General features: G+C 41.5%; 1 protein-coding gene across 1 annotated transcript; it reads left to right on the top strand.

Annotated features, from left to right (window-relative positions):
* Positions 1 to 13,709: 13,709 nt before the first annotated feature.
* LOC115197079 (ADM-like) lies at positions 13,710 to 14,560 on the top strand. Its single transcript, XM_029758261.1, has 3 exons — positions 13,710 to 13,834; positions 13,977 to 14,099; positions 14,255 to 14,560. Exons 1-3 carry the CDS (start codon positions 13,731 to 13,733, stop codon positions 14,511 to 14,513), a joined length of 486 nt encoding a protein of 161 aa, XP_029614121.1. The 5' UTR covers positions 13,710 to 13,730; the 3' UTR covers positions 14,514 to 14,560.
* The last annotated feature ends 3,251 nt before the right edge of the window (positions 14,561 to 17,811 follow it).

Raw genomic sequence — 17,811 nt, 5'->3', positions numbered from 1 at the left:
CGGTTAACGCTTGATCTGATAGAATATACAGTCAGGGGTGAAGCCAGAGGGGTGTCTGGGGTGGTAGTGGACACCCCTGACATCTGATTGGCCACCCCGGATGCCACCCCAAAATTTCATTCGCTACTGGCAGTTTGATGCTGATTGACATCTCATTTCACCTCTTGTTGAAAGAAGCATTTATTTTGACGTTTTCAAATCGAGGACGAGGAGGAGAGAATATTAACGTTGGTTGAGAGATACAAAATAAGAAGAATAAGAAGAACATACAGAAGAAGAAGAGAGAATATTTCCACAGCTCCATGAGCTCTTTTTACGATTGTCGAAAGCATCATATTTTAAGGAAGTTTTAAGGTTTAGCATTGGGTTTAGGTTTCCTGAACAACTTTTTCGAAAGTTGAGTCACTGTGTAAGTTAACGTTAGACCTTTGGCTCCATTAACAGACAGTTAATCAGATAAGAGAGATCGGTTCCCAATTTAGCCTAACATTATGTTTATGTCTGTGCTAGTAATACACGCATATACAGTGCGGTTAGAGTATACAAATGTTTAGCTAATGTGGGGTAACTAGTAGGCTACAGCTGTCAGTGTTCAGCAAGTTAACATTCAGCAATTTGAAATTCATTAACTACGATAGATTTTCGTACTTGAACTCAAAACGAACAATTGTTATTATCAATCTGTTAACGCTACTAAAAAGATTACCACTTTTTGCAGATAGCCTGTTTGCTATCGTAAAGGTGTAAGAAATTATAGCTAGCTAAGTTACTTACTGCAGAGTAGGGCTAGCCATGATCTAACTAGTAACTTTGGCTGGTAGTTGATTTTAAGGTACAGTTATGATAATGGAGATTTGTAATTAAAATTGAGATTGGACTAAAATGTGGGTAATTGGATGCTTCGATGTAACCATAGACTGTCTTATTTTTGCATAGGGTCAATTAAACATGAAAAGAAAGGGAGAGATATCAGACTTATTTTTAAAGAAGCGCAAACAGGCAGATCAGGTGCAAACAGACCCCAGCCCTTGCATCACCACCGGACCCCAGAGCAGCTCCCTACCTGAGGCTAGTCAGTCAGTGTGGTCAGACTTCACAAGGACCCAGTCTACCACCACCAGGTCAGAGCATCTAGCAGGCAGTCAGTCACATGCCCAGTTCAAAATGTAAGTTTAGCTTCAGCTTGAATTAGATGATTTTGTCAAATTAAGCCTCACTTTAAAATGTTGGTTGTTCTTTCATGTGTGTTCTTGTTTTGATGGCTGTGGAATTTTTATTTTGATTATACACTAATGGTTCTTGCCTTATTTTAACATAATAGATGTATCAAGGGATGACTGTCACGCCCTGACCTTTTTATTTCTCTATTTGGTTAGGTCAGGGTGTGATTTGGGTGGGCATTCTAGTTTTTCTATTTCTTTGTTTGCCGGGTATGGTTCCCAATCAGAGGCAGCTGTCTATCGTTGTCTCTGATTGGGGATCATATTTAGGCAGCCTTTTTCCCACCTTAGTTTGTGGGATCTTGATTTTGTATAGCCTGCAGAATTTTACGGTCGTTTTTTTGTCAGTGTTCATTTTAATAAAAGTAAAATGTTCGCCTACCACGCTGCACCTTGGTCCAATTCCGACAATGAACATAACAATGACACAGAGACCTCAGCCAGGAGATGTCATCGAGCCCCTCCCAACTGCATCAAGCACCGGATATGCTGTTCTAAAAGGACCCAAAGGTAGGCCTATACTTTAAACTACACATTTTAGTTAGCAGCTGTTAGTATCTAATCTTGTGGATCCCCTAACTATACATTTCCATATAGATATGACACATTATTCAACGTGTATTTCAGACATTTCAAGATCCAGAGAAGAGGGTCCTGTACAGCCGTGTTTGAAAACATTTCCCAGAACTCAGCATGGTACTAGGAAAAGGGCTTTCAACAGCTCCTGGTATAAGGACAATTCATGGCTTGAATATTCTGTAATTCAAGATGCAACTTATTGTTTCACCTGTGGGCATTTCTCTCTGCCCAATACACCTGAATCTGCCTTCACATCAGTCAGGTTTTTGTAACTGGAAAAAGACGCTGTTTAAAGATTCTGGGTTTAAGCTCCATTCGAAGGCAGGGCATCATATCAATGCTATGTATGCTTGGAATCAGCATAAAAGGGCTATTGACAGCAACTCATCAATGTTAGATGTCATGAAAGTGGAGGAAAACTGTACTGATATTAAAACAATTGCAGATGTGCTCCTATTAACAGCCACTCAAAATATAGTGCAGAGAGGTCATTGAGAGTCTGGTGACTCTCACAACAAGGGTAAGTTTTTGACAATCTTAGAAGAAATAGCAAAGTAGGACCCACATAGAGAAAAGGATGAACGCATGTGGCAATACTAAGTACACAAGCCACCAAATCCAGAAGGAAGTTCTTGAGGGCTGAGATGGTACAAAGTGAACTAATAAGAAAAGTAAAAGAAAGTGAAGTTTAGTGTAATTGCAGATGAAACCAAAGATAAAAAGAACAAATGTCTTTAGTTGTGAGTGTCACGACTTCCGCCAAAGTTCGGCGGTGTTCGGCGGTCGACGTCACCGGTTTTCTAGCCATCGCCGCTTCATTTTCATCATTCATTTGTTTTGTCGTTCCTTCACACCTGGTTTGCATTCCCTAAATCACACTGCATGCATTTATTCCTCTGTTCCCCTCCATGTCTTTGTGTGAAATTGTTTTGTGTTACGTGGTGTTTCGCATATAGCTGGTTTGTTCCGTGTTCTGTGTACACGTAGATGGTTTAGTTGTTTAAACCTTATTCAGGTTGTGATTTCTCGCGCTGTACACTTTGCCTGCCAAATAAAGTGTGCGCTTGTTTCACAACTGTCTGCACCTGACTTCTTCACCAGCAGCGCCCAGCCTTAACAGTGAGGTACTATCACAACTGGGCCATCCACGAAAACTTTTTACACTTTCAGTCAGCTGAAAGCTTAGATGCAGCAGGTCTCACAAAAATGATAATTGATTGCCTTGAAAAACATGGTCTGGACTACAGAAATAATCTTGTGTGGCAAGGCTATGACGGTGCATCCGTCATGAGCAGAAAGCATTCTGCTGTGTCTGCACAGATTAAGAACAGTGCAATATTTGGATTTTATGTGCACTGTAATGTACATTGTTTAAATTTGGTTCTTGTCTATGCTGTAAAATCAGTGCCTGAGGCAGTTAACTTTTTTTCTCTACTGCAGAAGCTTTATAACTTTGTATCTGGCTCGTACATTCATCTCATGTGGCTTGCAGTTCAGAAAGAGCTGTATCCACAGCAGCAGCCCAAGAAACTACAGAGACTTACGGATGTAAGGTGGGCATGCATATACATGGCATGCCGTGATCTGATGGACAGGCTTCCAGCAGTTCTGAGAGTGCTACAGAATATCACACTTGAAAATAGTGGTGATAGATCAGTGGAGGCAAGGGGCCTTTCTCAGATTTACATTTCATAGGGCTTTTGGTTACCTTTTGTAAAGTGCTTGGTGATGCCAAATGTCCTTCTGACATGCTCCAATCAAGCTCTCTTGACCTAGCAAGGGCTGTGGCTCTAGTAGGTGCCCTTACAGACACATTACAGGACTACAGAAGTGAGGGTTACTTTGGAGAACTATGGAAAGAGGTTGAAGAGATTGCAGAGCGCTGAAAAACAAGTGTACAAACAGTGTGTAAAAGGCAGCCTAAAACAAGTTTAAGACTTCACGACTCATTGATGATGACCACTGTAGGATAGAAAAGTAGTGACCAAAGTGATGGAGAGCTTCCAAAGAGCTATCTTTTATCAGGTGCTTGACAGTCTCACAGCTGAGCTGCAGAAGCGTTTTTCAAAGAAGAATTGCGAGATAATGCAAGGGGTCCAGTCTCTCAACCCAAAGAGTACAACGTTCTTGAATGAAGAGCCTCTGTTTGCCTTTGCTCAGACCATTGAGTCAAATTTAGAGGACCTCAAACCAAGCGGCTTCTTGATAGGAGAGAGAAAAGTGGAAGGAACAGACCGTATACTCTCCTTAACGTTGTTGTGTTTCAAGAACCTTATAAAGGAGGTCTTCTGTAACGGTTGTCGTCGGGAATGGAGGACCAAAACGCAGCAGGAATGTGGATGCTCATCTTGTATTTATTTTTAAATAAAGTGAACACCAAAATAACAAAAACGAAGAACTCACGAACAACAAACAGTCTTGTCATGCTCACACACGCAAAACAAGAAACACTCTCACACAAACACTACACCAAAAAATTACCCATATATAGGACTCTCAATCAGAGGCAACGAGAAACACCTGCCTCCAATTGAGAGTCCAGCACCCAAACCTAAACATAGAAAACCTAAACTAGACAGAATGCAGAAATACAACCTAGAACATACTAACCTAGAACATACACCCAAAACCCAGGAACACATAAATCAAACACCCCTCTACAACACACACTAAACCCCCACCATACAAAACAAACATCCCTCTGCCACGTCCTGAACAAAATACTAAACAACTACTCCCTCTGCTGGTCAGGACGTGACATTTCCCATGAGCTATTTCGATTTTGTAAGATTTCTGTTGTTACACCAGTCAGCAGTGCTTCTTGCGAGAGAAGCTTCTCAGCTTTAAAACTGATTAATACCCACCTTAGGACAACAATGGTTGATGATAGGTTAAGTCACATAGTAAATAAAATGTTTTGTAAATAAACTATGCAATTTATGTAACACACAAACGCTCTCTTATTTCCTTGGTGCTTGAGCTTTATTTTCAGAAAATATTTTGGATGCTCAACACCAGATTATATATTCATGAAAACAGAGTGACCCGTGTGTGTGTGTGTGTGTAAGAAAAAAAGAAAGTAATTGAGCTGCAGTTCCGAGGTAAAGACACTGACTATTCATACATAGTATGTTAAAGAATTCTAGTGAGGTAACCCTTTTGGACCACACTATTTGCCACATTGAAGAGCTCCGGGTTAAGTGAATTATCACTTCTATCTCTAATCGGCATCATAGGATTCATTCATGCTCCTTAGATGCCAGGTCAGGGTTTCACACATTTTCTGTCATGGTCTATGAACCCCCTGAAGTAGCCTTGATCACCCCCTGGCCACCCCATGTATTAAACTCTAGTTCTGCCACAGTGTAAAGTGCCTTCGGAAATTATTCAGACCTCCAGACTTTTTCCACATTTTGTTACGTTACAGCCTTCTTCTAAAATTGAATCGTTTTTTTCCCCCCGCATCAATCTACACAAAATACCCCATCAAAACAAATCAAAAACAGGTTCTTAGAAATGTTTGATTTATAAAAAATGTAAAACTGAAATATCACATTTACATAAGTATTCAGACACTTTACTCAGTACTTTGTTGAAGCACCTTTGCCAGCGATTACAGCATCGAGTCTTCTTGGGTATGACGCTACAAGCTTGGCACAACTGTATTTGGGGAGTTTCTCCCACTCTTCTCTGCAGATCCTCTCAAGCTCTGTCAGGATGGATGAGGAGCGTTGCTGCACAGCTATTTTCAATTCTCTCCAGAGATGTTCGATCGGGTTCAAGTCCGGGCACAGGCTGGGCCACTCAAGGACATTCAAAAACTTGTCTCGAAACAACTCCTGCATTGTCTTGGCTGTGTGCTTAGGGTCGTTGTCCTGTTGGAAGGTGAACCTTCGCCCCAGTCTGAGGTCCTGAGCACACTGGAGCAGGTTTTCATCAAGGATCTCTCTGTACTTTGCTCCATTCATCTTTGCCTCCATCCTCACTAGTCTCCCAGTCCCTGCCACTTAAAAACATCCCAACAGCATGATGCTGCCACCACCATGCTTCACCGTAGGGATGGTGCCAGGTTTCCTCCAGACGTGACGCTTGGCATTCCAAAGAGTTCAATCTTGGTTTCATCACACCATAGAATCCTGAGAGTGTTTAGGTGCCTTTTGGCAAACTCCACGTGGGCTGTCATGTGCCTTTTACTGAGGAGTGGCTTCCGTCTGGCCACTCTACCATAAAGGCCTGATTGGTGGAGCGCTGCATAGATGGTTGTCCTTCTGTAAGGTTCTCCCATCTCCACAGAGGAACTTTAGAGCTCTGTCAGAGTGACCATCAGGTTCTTGGTCACCTCCCTGACCAAGGCCCTTCTCCCCCCATTGCTCAGTTTGGCCAGGCAGCCAGCTCTAGGAAGAGTCTTAGTGGTTCCAAACTTCTTCCATTTAAGAATGATGGGGGACACTGTGTTCTTGAGGACCTTCAATGCTTCAGACGTTTTTTGGTAGCCTTCCCCAGATCTGTGCCTCAACACAATCCTGTATCGGAGCTCTACGGACAATTCCGTTGACCTCATGGCTTGGTTTTTGTTCTGACATGCCCTGTCAACTGTGGGACCTTTTATAGACAGGTGTGTGCCTTTCCAAATCATGTCCAATCAATTGAATTTACCACAGGATAAAACTAGGCCATCAAAGTAAGGCCTTTTGATGTATGTATTTTCATGGTGTTTAATTTTAGTTATAGCATTCGCCTAAGTGCTCACTTGGTAAAAGCAATAGGCCTTTAAAAGGAAAGAATTCAATAACCATGTCTCATCTGTCGTTCTGCCCCCGGGTGCCGAAGACGTGGATGTTGATTAAGGTATCCCGCCGCAACTCTCTGAATCAGAGGGGTTGGGTTAAATACGGAAGACATACTTACATTCAGTTGTACAACTGACTAGGTATCTCCTTTCCTTTCTGTCACTAACAAATACAGTCATGGTTGTAACTCTACAATTCACTCGAGAAGAAAGTTCACCCTGGGAAATATGCAAATTAAACTTTACATCGTACAGCGTTAAAACAACACCCAATATTTGTTTACTGTAGCACTACAGGTGTTAATTCATTACACTGAGAAAGTGTAACAGCGTCAGCGCTAAGCAAGTGTTATGTTTTACACTGTAGGTGTTGCGTATTATGCTACTGTATAGTTATGCAAACGCCATAATCAAGTTCATTTGAACACTTTAAGAGTTGAATGGGGAAGACTGCAACAGAGTTCAATCTTTGACACTTTCAAAAGTGTTATTTTTAACTCCAGTTCATTCTGACTCATATGTTCACCGAAAAGTGTGTACATTTAACACTTTGAGAGTTAAATGTACATCATTGATTTTGCTGTGCGTGGATCAGCAGACCATTCCACGGTCTTGTGACCATAGCCTACGTGTAGGTATGTTTAGATCCTTGGTTAGATGGTTTACTGATTTTTGTACGCCTACATCCTTGTCTAGGCGGAGGGAGTCTGGAAGGGCATCAAGGAATCTTTGGGTCGTCAAACAATTTATAGCGCGGCTTTGATCATCTTTGGTTGGGATCTAAGCAAATCATTTATTTTGCGATTGCAAACATAATAAGATGGTGGTCCCATAGTCCAACTTTATAAGGAGAAACATTAACTATAGATCGACAATATCTATTCCACGGGACAAAATTACACTGAACAAAAATATAAACTCAACATGTAAAGTGTTGGTCCCGTGTTCCATGAGCTGAAATAAAAAATGTTCCATATGCACAAAAATAAAATCTTTCTCAAATGTTGTGCACAAATTAGTTTATCCCTGTTTGAGAGCATTTCTCCTTTGACAAGATAATCCACCTGGCAGGTGTGGAATATCAAGAAGCTGATTAAATAGCATGATCATTAAACAGGTGCAATAAAAGGCCCCTTTACAATGTTCAGTTTTGTCACACAACACAATGCCACAGATGTCTCAAGTTTTGAGGGAGCGTGCAATTTGCAGACTGACAGCTGCCTCCAAAGTCGTTTTAGAGAATTTGTCCGTACGTCCAACCGGCCTCACAACCACAGACTGCATGTTGTGTTTATATTTTTCTTCAGTATAGATCCAGGATATGATTGTGGCAATGTGTAGGTCCTGAGACATGTTGGACAAAACCCACTAAGTCGATGATGGCTCCGAAAGCCTTTTGGAGTGGGTCTGTCATGAGATCTCCTGTGACTCTGAGGTCCGATAGGAATTCAGGGAACTCAGTGAGGAACGCTGTATACGGCCCAGGAGGCCTGTAACAGTAGCTATAAAAAAGTGATTGAGTAGGTTGCATAGATTTCATGACTAGAACCTCAAAATATGAAAATGCAGTCAGTTTTTTGGTCCTAAATGTTAGCAACACCTGCATTTGCGGGGTATAGTCACTAGTATAACCAGGAGGAGAGGCCTCATTTAACACAATAAATTCATCAGGCTTAAGCCATGTTTCAGTCAGGCCAATCACATCAAGTTTATGATCAGTGATTAGTTAATTGACTATGACTGCATTGGAAGTGAGGGATCTAACATTAAGTAGTGATATTTTCAGATGTGAGGTATAATCACAATCTATTTCAATAATAACAGGAATGGAAGTCTTTATTCCAGTGAGATTGCTAAAGAGAACACCGTAATGTTTAGTTTTTATATAGGGCCACACTTCTCAGTGTTAAATTAACACACTGCTTACCGTAAATTCCGGACTATAAGCCGCAACTTTTTTCCCAGATTTGAACCTCGCGGCTTAATATGGACAGACGTTCCGCTAGCGGAACGCCTCACCAATATCCAATGGTAGCGCCTGGCGCAAAATACGAAAGACCTTAAAAATGCTATAATTTCAATTTCTCAAACATATTACTATTTTACACCATTTTAAAGACAATACTCTCCTTTATCTAACCACATTGTCCGATTTCAAAAAGGCTTTACAACGAAAGCAAAACATTAGATTATGTAAGGAGAGTACCCAGCCAGAAATAATCACACACCCATTTTTCAAGCTAGCATATAATGTCACAAAAACCAAAACCACAGCTAAATGCAGCACTAACCTTTGATGATCTTCATCAGATGACACTCCTAGGACATTATGTTCAATCAAGTTCATGTTCAGAACTAGCATACCCACCGAAAACTTCCGGTGAATTTACTGAATTACTCACGATAAACGTTCACAAAAAACATAACAATTATTTTAAGAATTATAGATACAGAACTCCTTTATGCAATCGCGGTGTCCGATTTTAAAATAGCTTTTCGGCAAAAGCACATTTTGCAATATTCTGAGTAGATAGCCCGGCCATCATGGCTAGCTATTTTGACACCCACCAAGTTTGGCACTCACCAAACTCAGATTTACTATAAGAAAAATGGGATTACCTTTGCTGTTCTTCGTCAGAATGCACTCCCAGGACTTCTACTTCAACACCCAATGTTGTTTTGGTTCCAAATAATCCATAGTTATATCCAAATAGCTGCGTTTTGTTCTTGCTTTCAAGACACTATCCGAAGGGTGACGCGCCGGCGCATATCGTGACAAAAAAATTCAAAATATTCCATTACCGTACTTCGAAGCATGTCAAACGCTGTTTAAAATCAATTTTTATGCGATTTTTCTCGTAAAATAGCGATAATATTCCAACCGGGAGACGTTGTATCCGCTCAAACACTGAACATAGAAAATGGAGTCGTCACATGCACGCGCGCACCAGTGTCATTGTTCTCAGAACGACCACTTTCCAAAACCCTTACTGTTTTTCGCCCAGGGACTGCAGAGTTATCATTCCATGTTCTGGTGCCTTCTGAGAGCCTATGGGAGCCTTAGAAAATGTCACGTTACAGCAGAGATCCTCTATTTTCGATAAAGAGGCTACAGAAGGCCAAGAAATGGTCAGACAGGGCACTTCCCATATAGAATCTTCTCAGGTTTTGGCCTGCCATATGAGTTCTGTTACACTCACAGACACCATTCAAACAGTTTTAGAAACTTTAGGGTGTTTTCTATCCAAATCAAATAATTATATGCATATTCTAGTTTCTGGGCAGGAGTAATAACCAGATTAAATCGGGTACGTTTTTTATCCGGCCGTGAAAATACTGCCCCCTATCCTAACAGGTTAGGGGGCAGTATATATGGATTTAGGGGGCAGTTAGGGGGCAGGTTAGGTTAGGCAGTATATATGGATTTTTCCCGCTTTCAATTTTTTTTTTTTTTTAAACACATTCTGTGACGTGCTCAGTTTTTTGGTGGCATGAAGCTTTCATTAGACCAATGAAATTGGCGAACGGGTTAAGGTCACTGTTTAGATTAAATCGAGCGCTCTCAAACTTCCCATCATTCTGATTACGGTAGTCATTTTGTCACCCTCATCATGGCAAAGACATGGAGAAATGCATATGATGCAGCTTTCAAGTTGAAGGCGATTGATCTGGCTGTTGGAAAAGGAAATAGAGCTGCTGCACAGGAGCTTGGTCTTAATGAGTCGATGATAAGACGTTGGAAACAGCAGCGTGAGGAATTGACTCAGTGCAAAAAGACAACTAAAGCTTACTGCTAATTTTTTATTTTTTGTTACAAGCCGTGTTTCGTTAAAGCCTATTTATTTTTGTTACAAGCCGTGTTTCGTTAAAGCCTATTTATTTTTGTTACAAGCCGTGTTTCGTTAAAGCCTATTTATTTTTGTTACAAGCAGTAGGCACCTACGGCTTATAGACATGTGCGGCTTATTGATGCTCAAAATAATACTTTTTTTAAAATTCAGTGTGTGCGGCTTATATTCAGGTGCGCATAATAGTCCGGAAATTACGGTAGTTGTAAAGCCTTATCTGGAAATTTCCCAGTGCCATGCCTTTCTGTTGAATGGTAGTTACCAGTAACCCTGAAGAACGCCTAGTGATGCCAAGACATTGGTGTTTTACCCAATAAATTACTGGGAGTTGATTTATATAGAGTGTGCGACTCACTTTATTTTTGTAGCTTACAGTTTATTCGCCATTAGTCAGCACCTGTACACTAAATCATTTTCTCTGGGTGTGCGCCAGCTCATGCTTTTTATTAGACTTGTAGTTACCACCCATGATGGTGTGCGTTAGGGACAGAGACATGGTTGTTGCAATAAATAAAAGGTTGTCCTGTGTCTGTCACAAAGTGAGATTAGTAGTTAATAAAGCCTTATTTTGAGGGCCTAGTTGTACCCTAATACAGTGGCCTGAATCTCATGGTTTTTAGGCCTGCAAGTCACATTATGATGGCTTGCAAAGTGATGTGTAATTCCTATTGGAATCCAGCCAGAGTGGGGATATTGAGAAGTGTGTAATTGCAGACTGTAATTAGGGGCATTTGTGATACCTGCGTTTCTTGATTGATTCTCCAATTGGTCCATGGCTGTTGTTGACAACTGTAGCATTGTAGCTAAACCTAACCCTTTCCCTAAGCTTAACCTCATTCTCCTAACCTGCCAAGCTAATTCACCTAACCTGCCACATGAATTATCCTAACCTGCGATGTAAACAAGTCTGTGTTGAGAAACCATCAGTCTTATAACACCGGAACTGACCAATGTCAGGCACAAATGGCCTTTCCTGATATTTCACAAGTTTAAGGACAATACATTGAGAATGAGGATTCAGGATGGGAATGGACAGGATGAAACGAAGGGCTGCAGATGAAGGATCCTGGGAGTGGACACTGTAGAGTTTGGCTTGGAGTTGCAGGTAGACACAGGCTGTGGTAGTTAGGCTACCGTGGTGATGGCAATCCCCTCAGGAGATCCTTGGAAGAACCTTAGAGATACTATATAGAAGGAGAGATGCAAAACTTGATAAGGCTAGCACCGCAGCGTTGTGCAACGTGACATGCACTGATGAACAAAGAGGAGGAATGTTAGTTTGGTCAGGTTTAAGTAGGGTGGCAGTGGTGATTAAGGAGAGTGAGGACAGGTGTGGAGGCTGGTCTGCAATGAGTTACAGCTGATGCTTGGGCTGCAGGTAGCCTAGCAGTTAGAGCTTTGTGCCAGTAACCGAAATACCGCTGATTTGTATACCCTAGCCGACACGGTGAAAAGGCACTTAACCCTAATTTCCTCCAGGGTACTACTGTAAATCAGGGTCACACAGAGTGTTTCTTGGAGGTCTTAAACAAATCTACTTTGAAACAAAAGTATACACCTCACACACATGGTTATGAGTTTAAAAAAAGAAGACACCTGTACCATGTCAGATATAGAGTTGAAATGTATTACATTTTGAGTTTGCATCCCAATAATACACTTCATATACCTCACAGAAGACTGACATATAACAAAACCATTTGACATAGAAACACCAGATTTTCAGCAGGTTTAAAAAAAATAATGTTTATTAATTATGAAAAATATTAATAACATTCCACCAGTGAGGCCACTACAGAGCGATTGGGTGATTTGACTGCAGGAAAGGGGTAGACTACCTGTCAAGTCTAGACACAGCACAGAGGTTACCAGTAACAAAATGTTTTAGAAAACTGAGAACAACGAGTGGCATACATCAACACCGTTACTCATTTGGCTGTAAATATGAATGTCACTCTCATCACTCATCAACCCCCCCCCCCCCCTCTCTTTTGCGCTCAGAACAGTCTCAGTTAGTCGGGGAAAAGACTCTACAAGGTGTCGAAAGCATTCCACAGGGATGCTGGCCCATGTTGACTCCATTGCTTCCCACAGTTGTGTCAAGTTGGCTGGATGTCCTTTTGGTGGTGGACCATTCTTGATACACACGGGAAACTGTTGACGTGATAAACTTAGCAGCATTCCAGTTCTTGACACAAACCGGTGCACCAGGCACCTACTACCATACCCCGTTCAAAGGCACTTCAATATTTTTTTCTTGCCCATTCACCCTCTGAATGGCACACATACACAATCCATGTCTCAATTGTCTCAAGGCTTAAAAATCCTTCTTTAACCTGTCTTCTCCCCTTCATCTACACTGATTGAAGTGGATTTAACAAGTGACACAAATAAGGGGTAGCTTTCACCTGGATTCACCTGGTCAGTCTATGTCACGGAAAGAGCAGGTGTCCTTAATGTTTTGTGCACTCAGTGTATAGCTGTGCTACATTACATGGGCCTCATGAGCCTGACAATGGCTTATCCCACTGTCTGCTGGAGAATGGGATGAGAAAAGCTTTCACATACACAAGCCCCTCCCACATTGACTGTCACTCAGGTATAAGTCCTTCCCATCCCTCCTATAAAGCCTCTCACTTGGCTGTGTACATTCAGACTAATAGGTAACTCTATAGCCTTGAAAAAGACACCTAGCCAACTGGATAGATTGAGTGTATGCAACTGGGAGCCATTGGGATACATATTACTCTTTTTCCTCACAACCTCCAGGTGAAGTAAAATTGTTTTGAGACTGAGGTAAGTCAGCTCTGTCATTTGAACTTGTGAATGTATCTTTTGTTACTGACTTAGGTAAAACTTTTTTTGTTTTTTTGCTGAAGTCAAGGCAGGAATGTATAGACAGGGGTGCTGTCTTTGTTGTCCAAGATAAGCAGTTGTTTTTGTGTGTGTATACAGTGGTGCAACTTTCTTACTATATTGTTCTTACTGAAGAAAATAGCCCAGTCTCATCCATTTAGAATGTATGGTATTCCTGAACACAGAGGAATTCTAGCCAATACTTATAACAGTTTTTGTCCAGCTATTACATTGGGCAAAATGTAACCCTGAAATAAAGCAATGGCCAGGGGCTGGAGGGAACCTGCCTTTTGGACCCTCTTATGTAAGCATGGTATAATCCAGGTATACTTTTGGAGCCAGGAGATTGTCTCAACTACTTGTGGGGAAAGGTGAGAATTGTACTGTTCTGAAAATCATGCTAATTCATTCCATTGCTATTCACAGGTTCTAGCCAATATGAAAGTGGCTCTTCAAACCACCATCTGCTTGTGTGTTCTAGCCACAATTTTACCTCTGGTGAAAGGCACCAAAGTTGGCCTCAACTCCAACTTGAAAAAGAGGTAAGCTGATTGACGAAAGACGAACAGTGGCCACCATCTAATTCAAGAGTGTACAGGATTATTGGATAGGGTGTGTGCTCTGTCTTTATGTCTAGGGAGAACTGGGTTAGTTCTGCATTAACCATGCCTTCTCGTTTGGTAGATTTAGAGGCTGGCTACCGAGTCGCATGAGAGCAGCTCTCCACAGCAGCTCTGCCTTAGACTCAGGGATCCTCAGTGGACCAGGGCAGAGAGAGGAGACAGACTCCTCTGTATTTAATTCCAGGTAATCATTTTAGATTTAAATAATGGTCACTGTCGCTTGTTTTGGTTTTACTGCTATAAATGTCACATTCGACAGGTTTTTGGTCAAGCCCATTTACATTTCAGTCAATCTTTAGAAATCTTCGTAAATCTCTGATTTCCTTTGATCTCTTTCAGGTCCAGAAGATCCATTGTGACCTCAGCGAAAAGACCTGGCTGTTCTCTGGGAACATGCTCCCTGCAAAACCTGGTCCATCGGCTGCACATCCTCAACAACAGGTTAAAGGTCAATAGAGCCCCGGAGGATAAGATCAGCTCGCAGGGTTACGGTCGCCGCCGCCGTAGGTCTCCATGGTCTCTCCCACAGCTCTATGCTTTGCTAACTCTCCAAGCAGGGAGAGTGAGATTGGGCTGGAGCAGCGAGAGCAGCAGCTAAGGACTCCATCTACAGGCCACCCTGCTCAGACAAACTTGAGTCAGGCAGAGAAGAGGAGTGTCAATCTTGTGAATGCTAGGTGCTTTTTTTATGTGTCTGGCTGAATGAGATGCTACTGAGGTCCTATTCCTGAGCATTCCCTTCCTGTGTGGGGGATAGGATGGACAAAGTCAATGGAGCAGGAAATGAATTTCATGCCACTTTGGATGAAAGAAAGCAGCGAAAGAGGGAAACGATAAGTGTCTGGATTTTTTCAGTCCAACATTTCTAGTGTTAATTCAGGTCATAAATTAACTCTAAGTGTTAAATGAACACTCATTGTGTTGGTTTTAATAACCAGAGTTAAACCAAAACCACACCCATTATTATCATACTTCCTAGCATGCTCTATTGCAGGTTGATTTTTAATTGTTTGTTTCAATTGCTATGTTTTTGCATGTACATTAATTAATCTTATGCTTCTCAAATATAAATAGCATACATTTTTCTAATTCCATCTGTTACTTACTTGGTCTTATTGCACCTGTTATCTTCCCAACCCAGCTGTCATTCTTAATTCAGGTTGCAGGTGAATAAAAATTCCAAATGCTGGATATTCCCACTAGCTGGATTCCAATTGGAATTACACGGAACCCAAACTGGCTGTGCGTGTGCGCCATTGTGCATAAATGTATTTTGCCCCCCCCCCCCCCACACCAAAAGTGATCACGACATGCAGGTTAAAATATCAAAACAAACTCTGAACCAATTATATTAATTTGGGGACAGGTCGAAAAGCATTAAACATTTATGGCAAGCTAGCTAGCTTGCACTTGCTAGCTAATTTGTCCTTTTTAGCTAGCTTGCTGTTGCTAGCTAATTTGTCCTGGGATATAAACATTGAGCTATTTTACCTGAAATGCACAAGGTCCTCTACTCCACCAATGAATTCACACAGACGGTCAACCAAATCGTTTCTAGTCATCTCTCCTCCTTCCATGCTTTTCCTTCTCTTGACTTTATATTGCGATTGGCAACTTTCATAAATTAGGTGCATTACAGCCACTGACTTCGTTCATCTTTCAGTCACCCACGTGGGTATAACCAATGAGGAGATGGCACGTGGGTACCTGCTTCTGTAAATCAATGAGATGGGAGAGGTAGGACTTGCAGTGCGATCTGCGTCAGAAATAGAACTGACTTCTATTTTAGCCCTTGGCAACGCAGACGCTCGTTGGCGCGCGAGCAGTGTGGGTGCAATAATTGAATAACAGTTTTATAAATGTATTTTGCAGCGCACGTGACACAAGCGGTGTAGTCAGCCTGTTAATGTCAACTACTGTAAAAGAGTGGCCTCTCTTACCCTGGGATTTGGGCTGGGACTGGAGCCTAACAGGAAAAGAGGACCAATATAAATGCTATTGACTGACAAATTCAACATATACCACCAATATCAGTTCAAAACTAAATCAATGGTGGTGAGAGAAGCGTTGTACCAGAAATACTGTATTTGGGACTACAAAGATCTACAATGTTTGGTTATCAAGGCCTTGGATTCTGTATTTTGTGCTCATTGATACTGTACTTGAACTTTAGTTTGTGTACATATCGAGAGAAGTGCAATTTAAATACAAGTACATAGTGCATTCGGAAAGTATTCAGACCCCTTAACTTTTTCCAAAATGTTTTAAGTTACAGCCTTATTCTGAAATGGTTTAAATTGTTTCCCCACAATCAATCTACACACAATACCCCATAACGACAAAGCAAAAACAGGTTTTTAGAATTTTTTGCAAATGTATTAAAAAAAAAATGGAAATATTACATTTACATAATTATTCAAACCCTTTACTTTGTTGAAGCACCTTTGGCAGCGATTACAGCCTTGAGTCTTCTTGGGTATGACGCTACAAGGTTGGCACAGCTATTTTCAGGTCTCTCCAGAGATGTTCGATTGGATTCAAATCTGTGCTCTGGCTGGGCCACTCAAGGACGTTCAGAGTATTGTCCCGAAGCCATTCCTGCATTGTCTTGGCTGTGTGCTTAGGGTCGTTGTCTCCAGTCTGAGGTCCTCAGCACTCTAGAGCAGGTTTTCATCAAGGATCTCTGTACTTTGCTCCGTTCATCTTTCTCTCAATCCTGACTAATCTCCCAGTCCCTGCCGCTGAAAAACATCCCCACAGCATGATGCTGCTGCCACCACCATGCTTCACCATAGAGATGGTGACAGGTTTCCTCCAGACATGACGCTTGGCATACAGGTTAAGAGATCAATCTTGGTTTCATCAGGCCAGATAATCTTGTTGCTCATGGTCTGAGTCCTTTAGGTGCATGTGCCTTTTACTCAGGAGTGGCTTCCGTCTGGCCACTCTAACATAAAGGCCTGATTGGTGGAGTGCTGCAGAGATGGTTGTCCTTCTGGAAGGTTCTCCCATCTCCACAGAGGAACTCTGGAGTTCTGTCAGAGTGACCATCGGGTTCTTGGTCACCTCCCAGACCAAAGCCCTTCTTCCCCGATTGCTCAGTTTGGCTGGGCGGCCAGCTCTAGGAAGAGTCTTATTGGATCTACAGAATTCTTCTGGTACCCTTCTCCACAGGTGGACTCCAGTCAAGTTGTAGAAACAGCTCAAGGATGATCAATGGAAACAGAATGCTCTTGAGCTCAATTTTGAGTCTCATAGCAAAGGGTCTGAATACTTATGTCAATAAGGTATTTCTGTCGGGGGTCTTTAAAACCTGTTTTCACTTTGTCATTATGGGGTATTGTGTGTAGATTGATGAGGGGGAAAAAATATTTCATACATTTTAGAATAAGGCTGTAACGTAAGAAAATGTGGAAAAAGTCAAGGGCTCTGAATACTTTCGGAATGCGCTGTACATTACATATCTCATATGGCATTATTTTGAGGCCTAGTTTTACCCTAGTACATATGCCTGACACTCCTTGTTTACAGGCTACACCAGGCCACCAAGCAACATTATTTTGGCTTGCAAAGTGATGTGAAATTTCAATCGGAATCCAGCTAGAGTTAAGCTATCCCAACCAATAGACTCGTCATTTACCTGCAACCTGAATTTAGAATTACTATCAGAATTAAAAACATTGAGAAAGGTAACTACCCAACTGGAACAAACGTTTCAGTTACAGGTGCAATAAATCTAACTAACTGATTGTATTAGTTTCAGAAAAATTTATGTTATTTATCTGTGTATAGCATATGACTTATCATTAACCATGTACATGCAAAAACGGAAAATTAAATAAATCCTAAAAAATATAGCTCCCTGAATGCTGGGAAATATGATAATGATGGGTGTG

Source organism: Salmo trutta, chromosome 7 (genome assembly GCF_901001165.1).
Source record: "Salmo trutta chromosome 7, fSalTru1.1, whole genome shotgun sequence".
NCBI classification, from domain to species: domain Eukaryota; kingdom Metazoa; phylum Chordata; class Actinopteri; order Salmoniformes; family Salmonidae; genus Salmo; species Salmo trutta.
The sequence above is the reverse complement of the archived record's forward strand: the minus strand, read 5'-3'. Positions and strand labels throughout refer to the sequence as shown.

Bases quoted from the DNA above. Each gene is read 5' to 3' on its own strand.
- LOC115197079 (XM_029758261.1), top strand. From the start codon at position 13,731: ATGAAAGTGGCTCTTCAAACCACCATCTGCTTGTGTGTTCTAGCCACA. The intron at 13,835-13,976 runs GTAAGCTGATTG...CTCGTTTGGTAG, and splicing joins AACTCCAACTTGAAAAAGAG to ATTTAGAGGCTGGCTACCGA. The intron at 14,100-14,254 runs GTAATCATTTTA...GATCTCTTTCAG, and splicing joins TCCTCTGTATTTAATTCCAG to GTCCAGAAGATCCATTGTGA.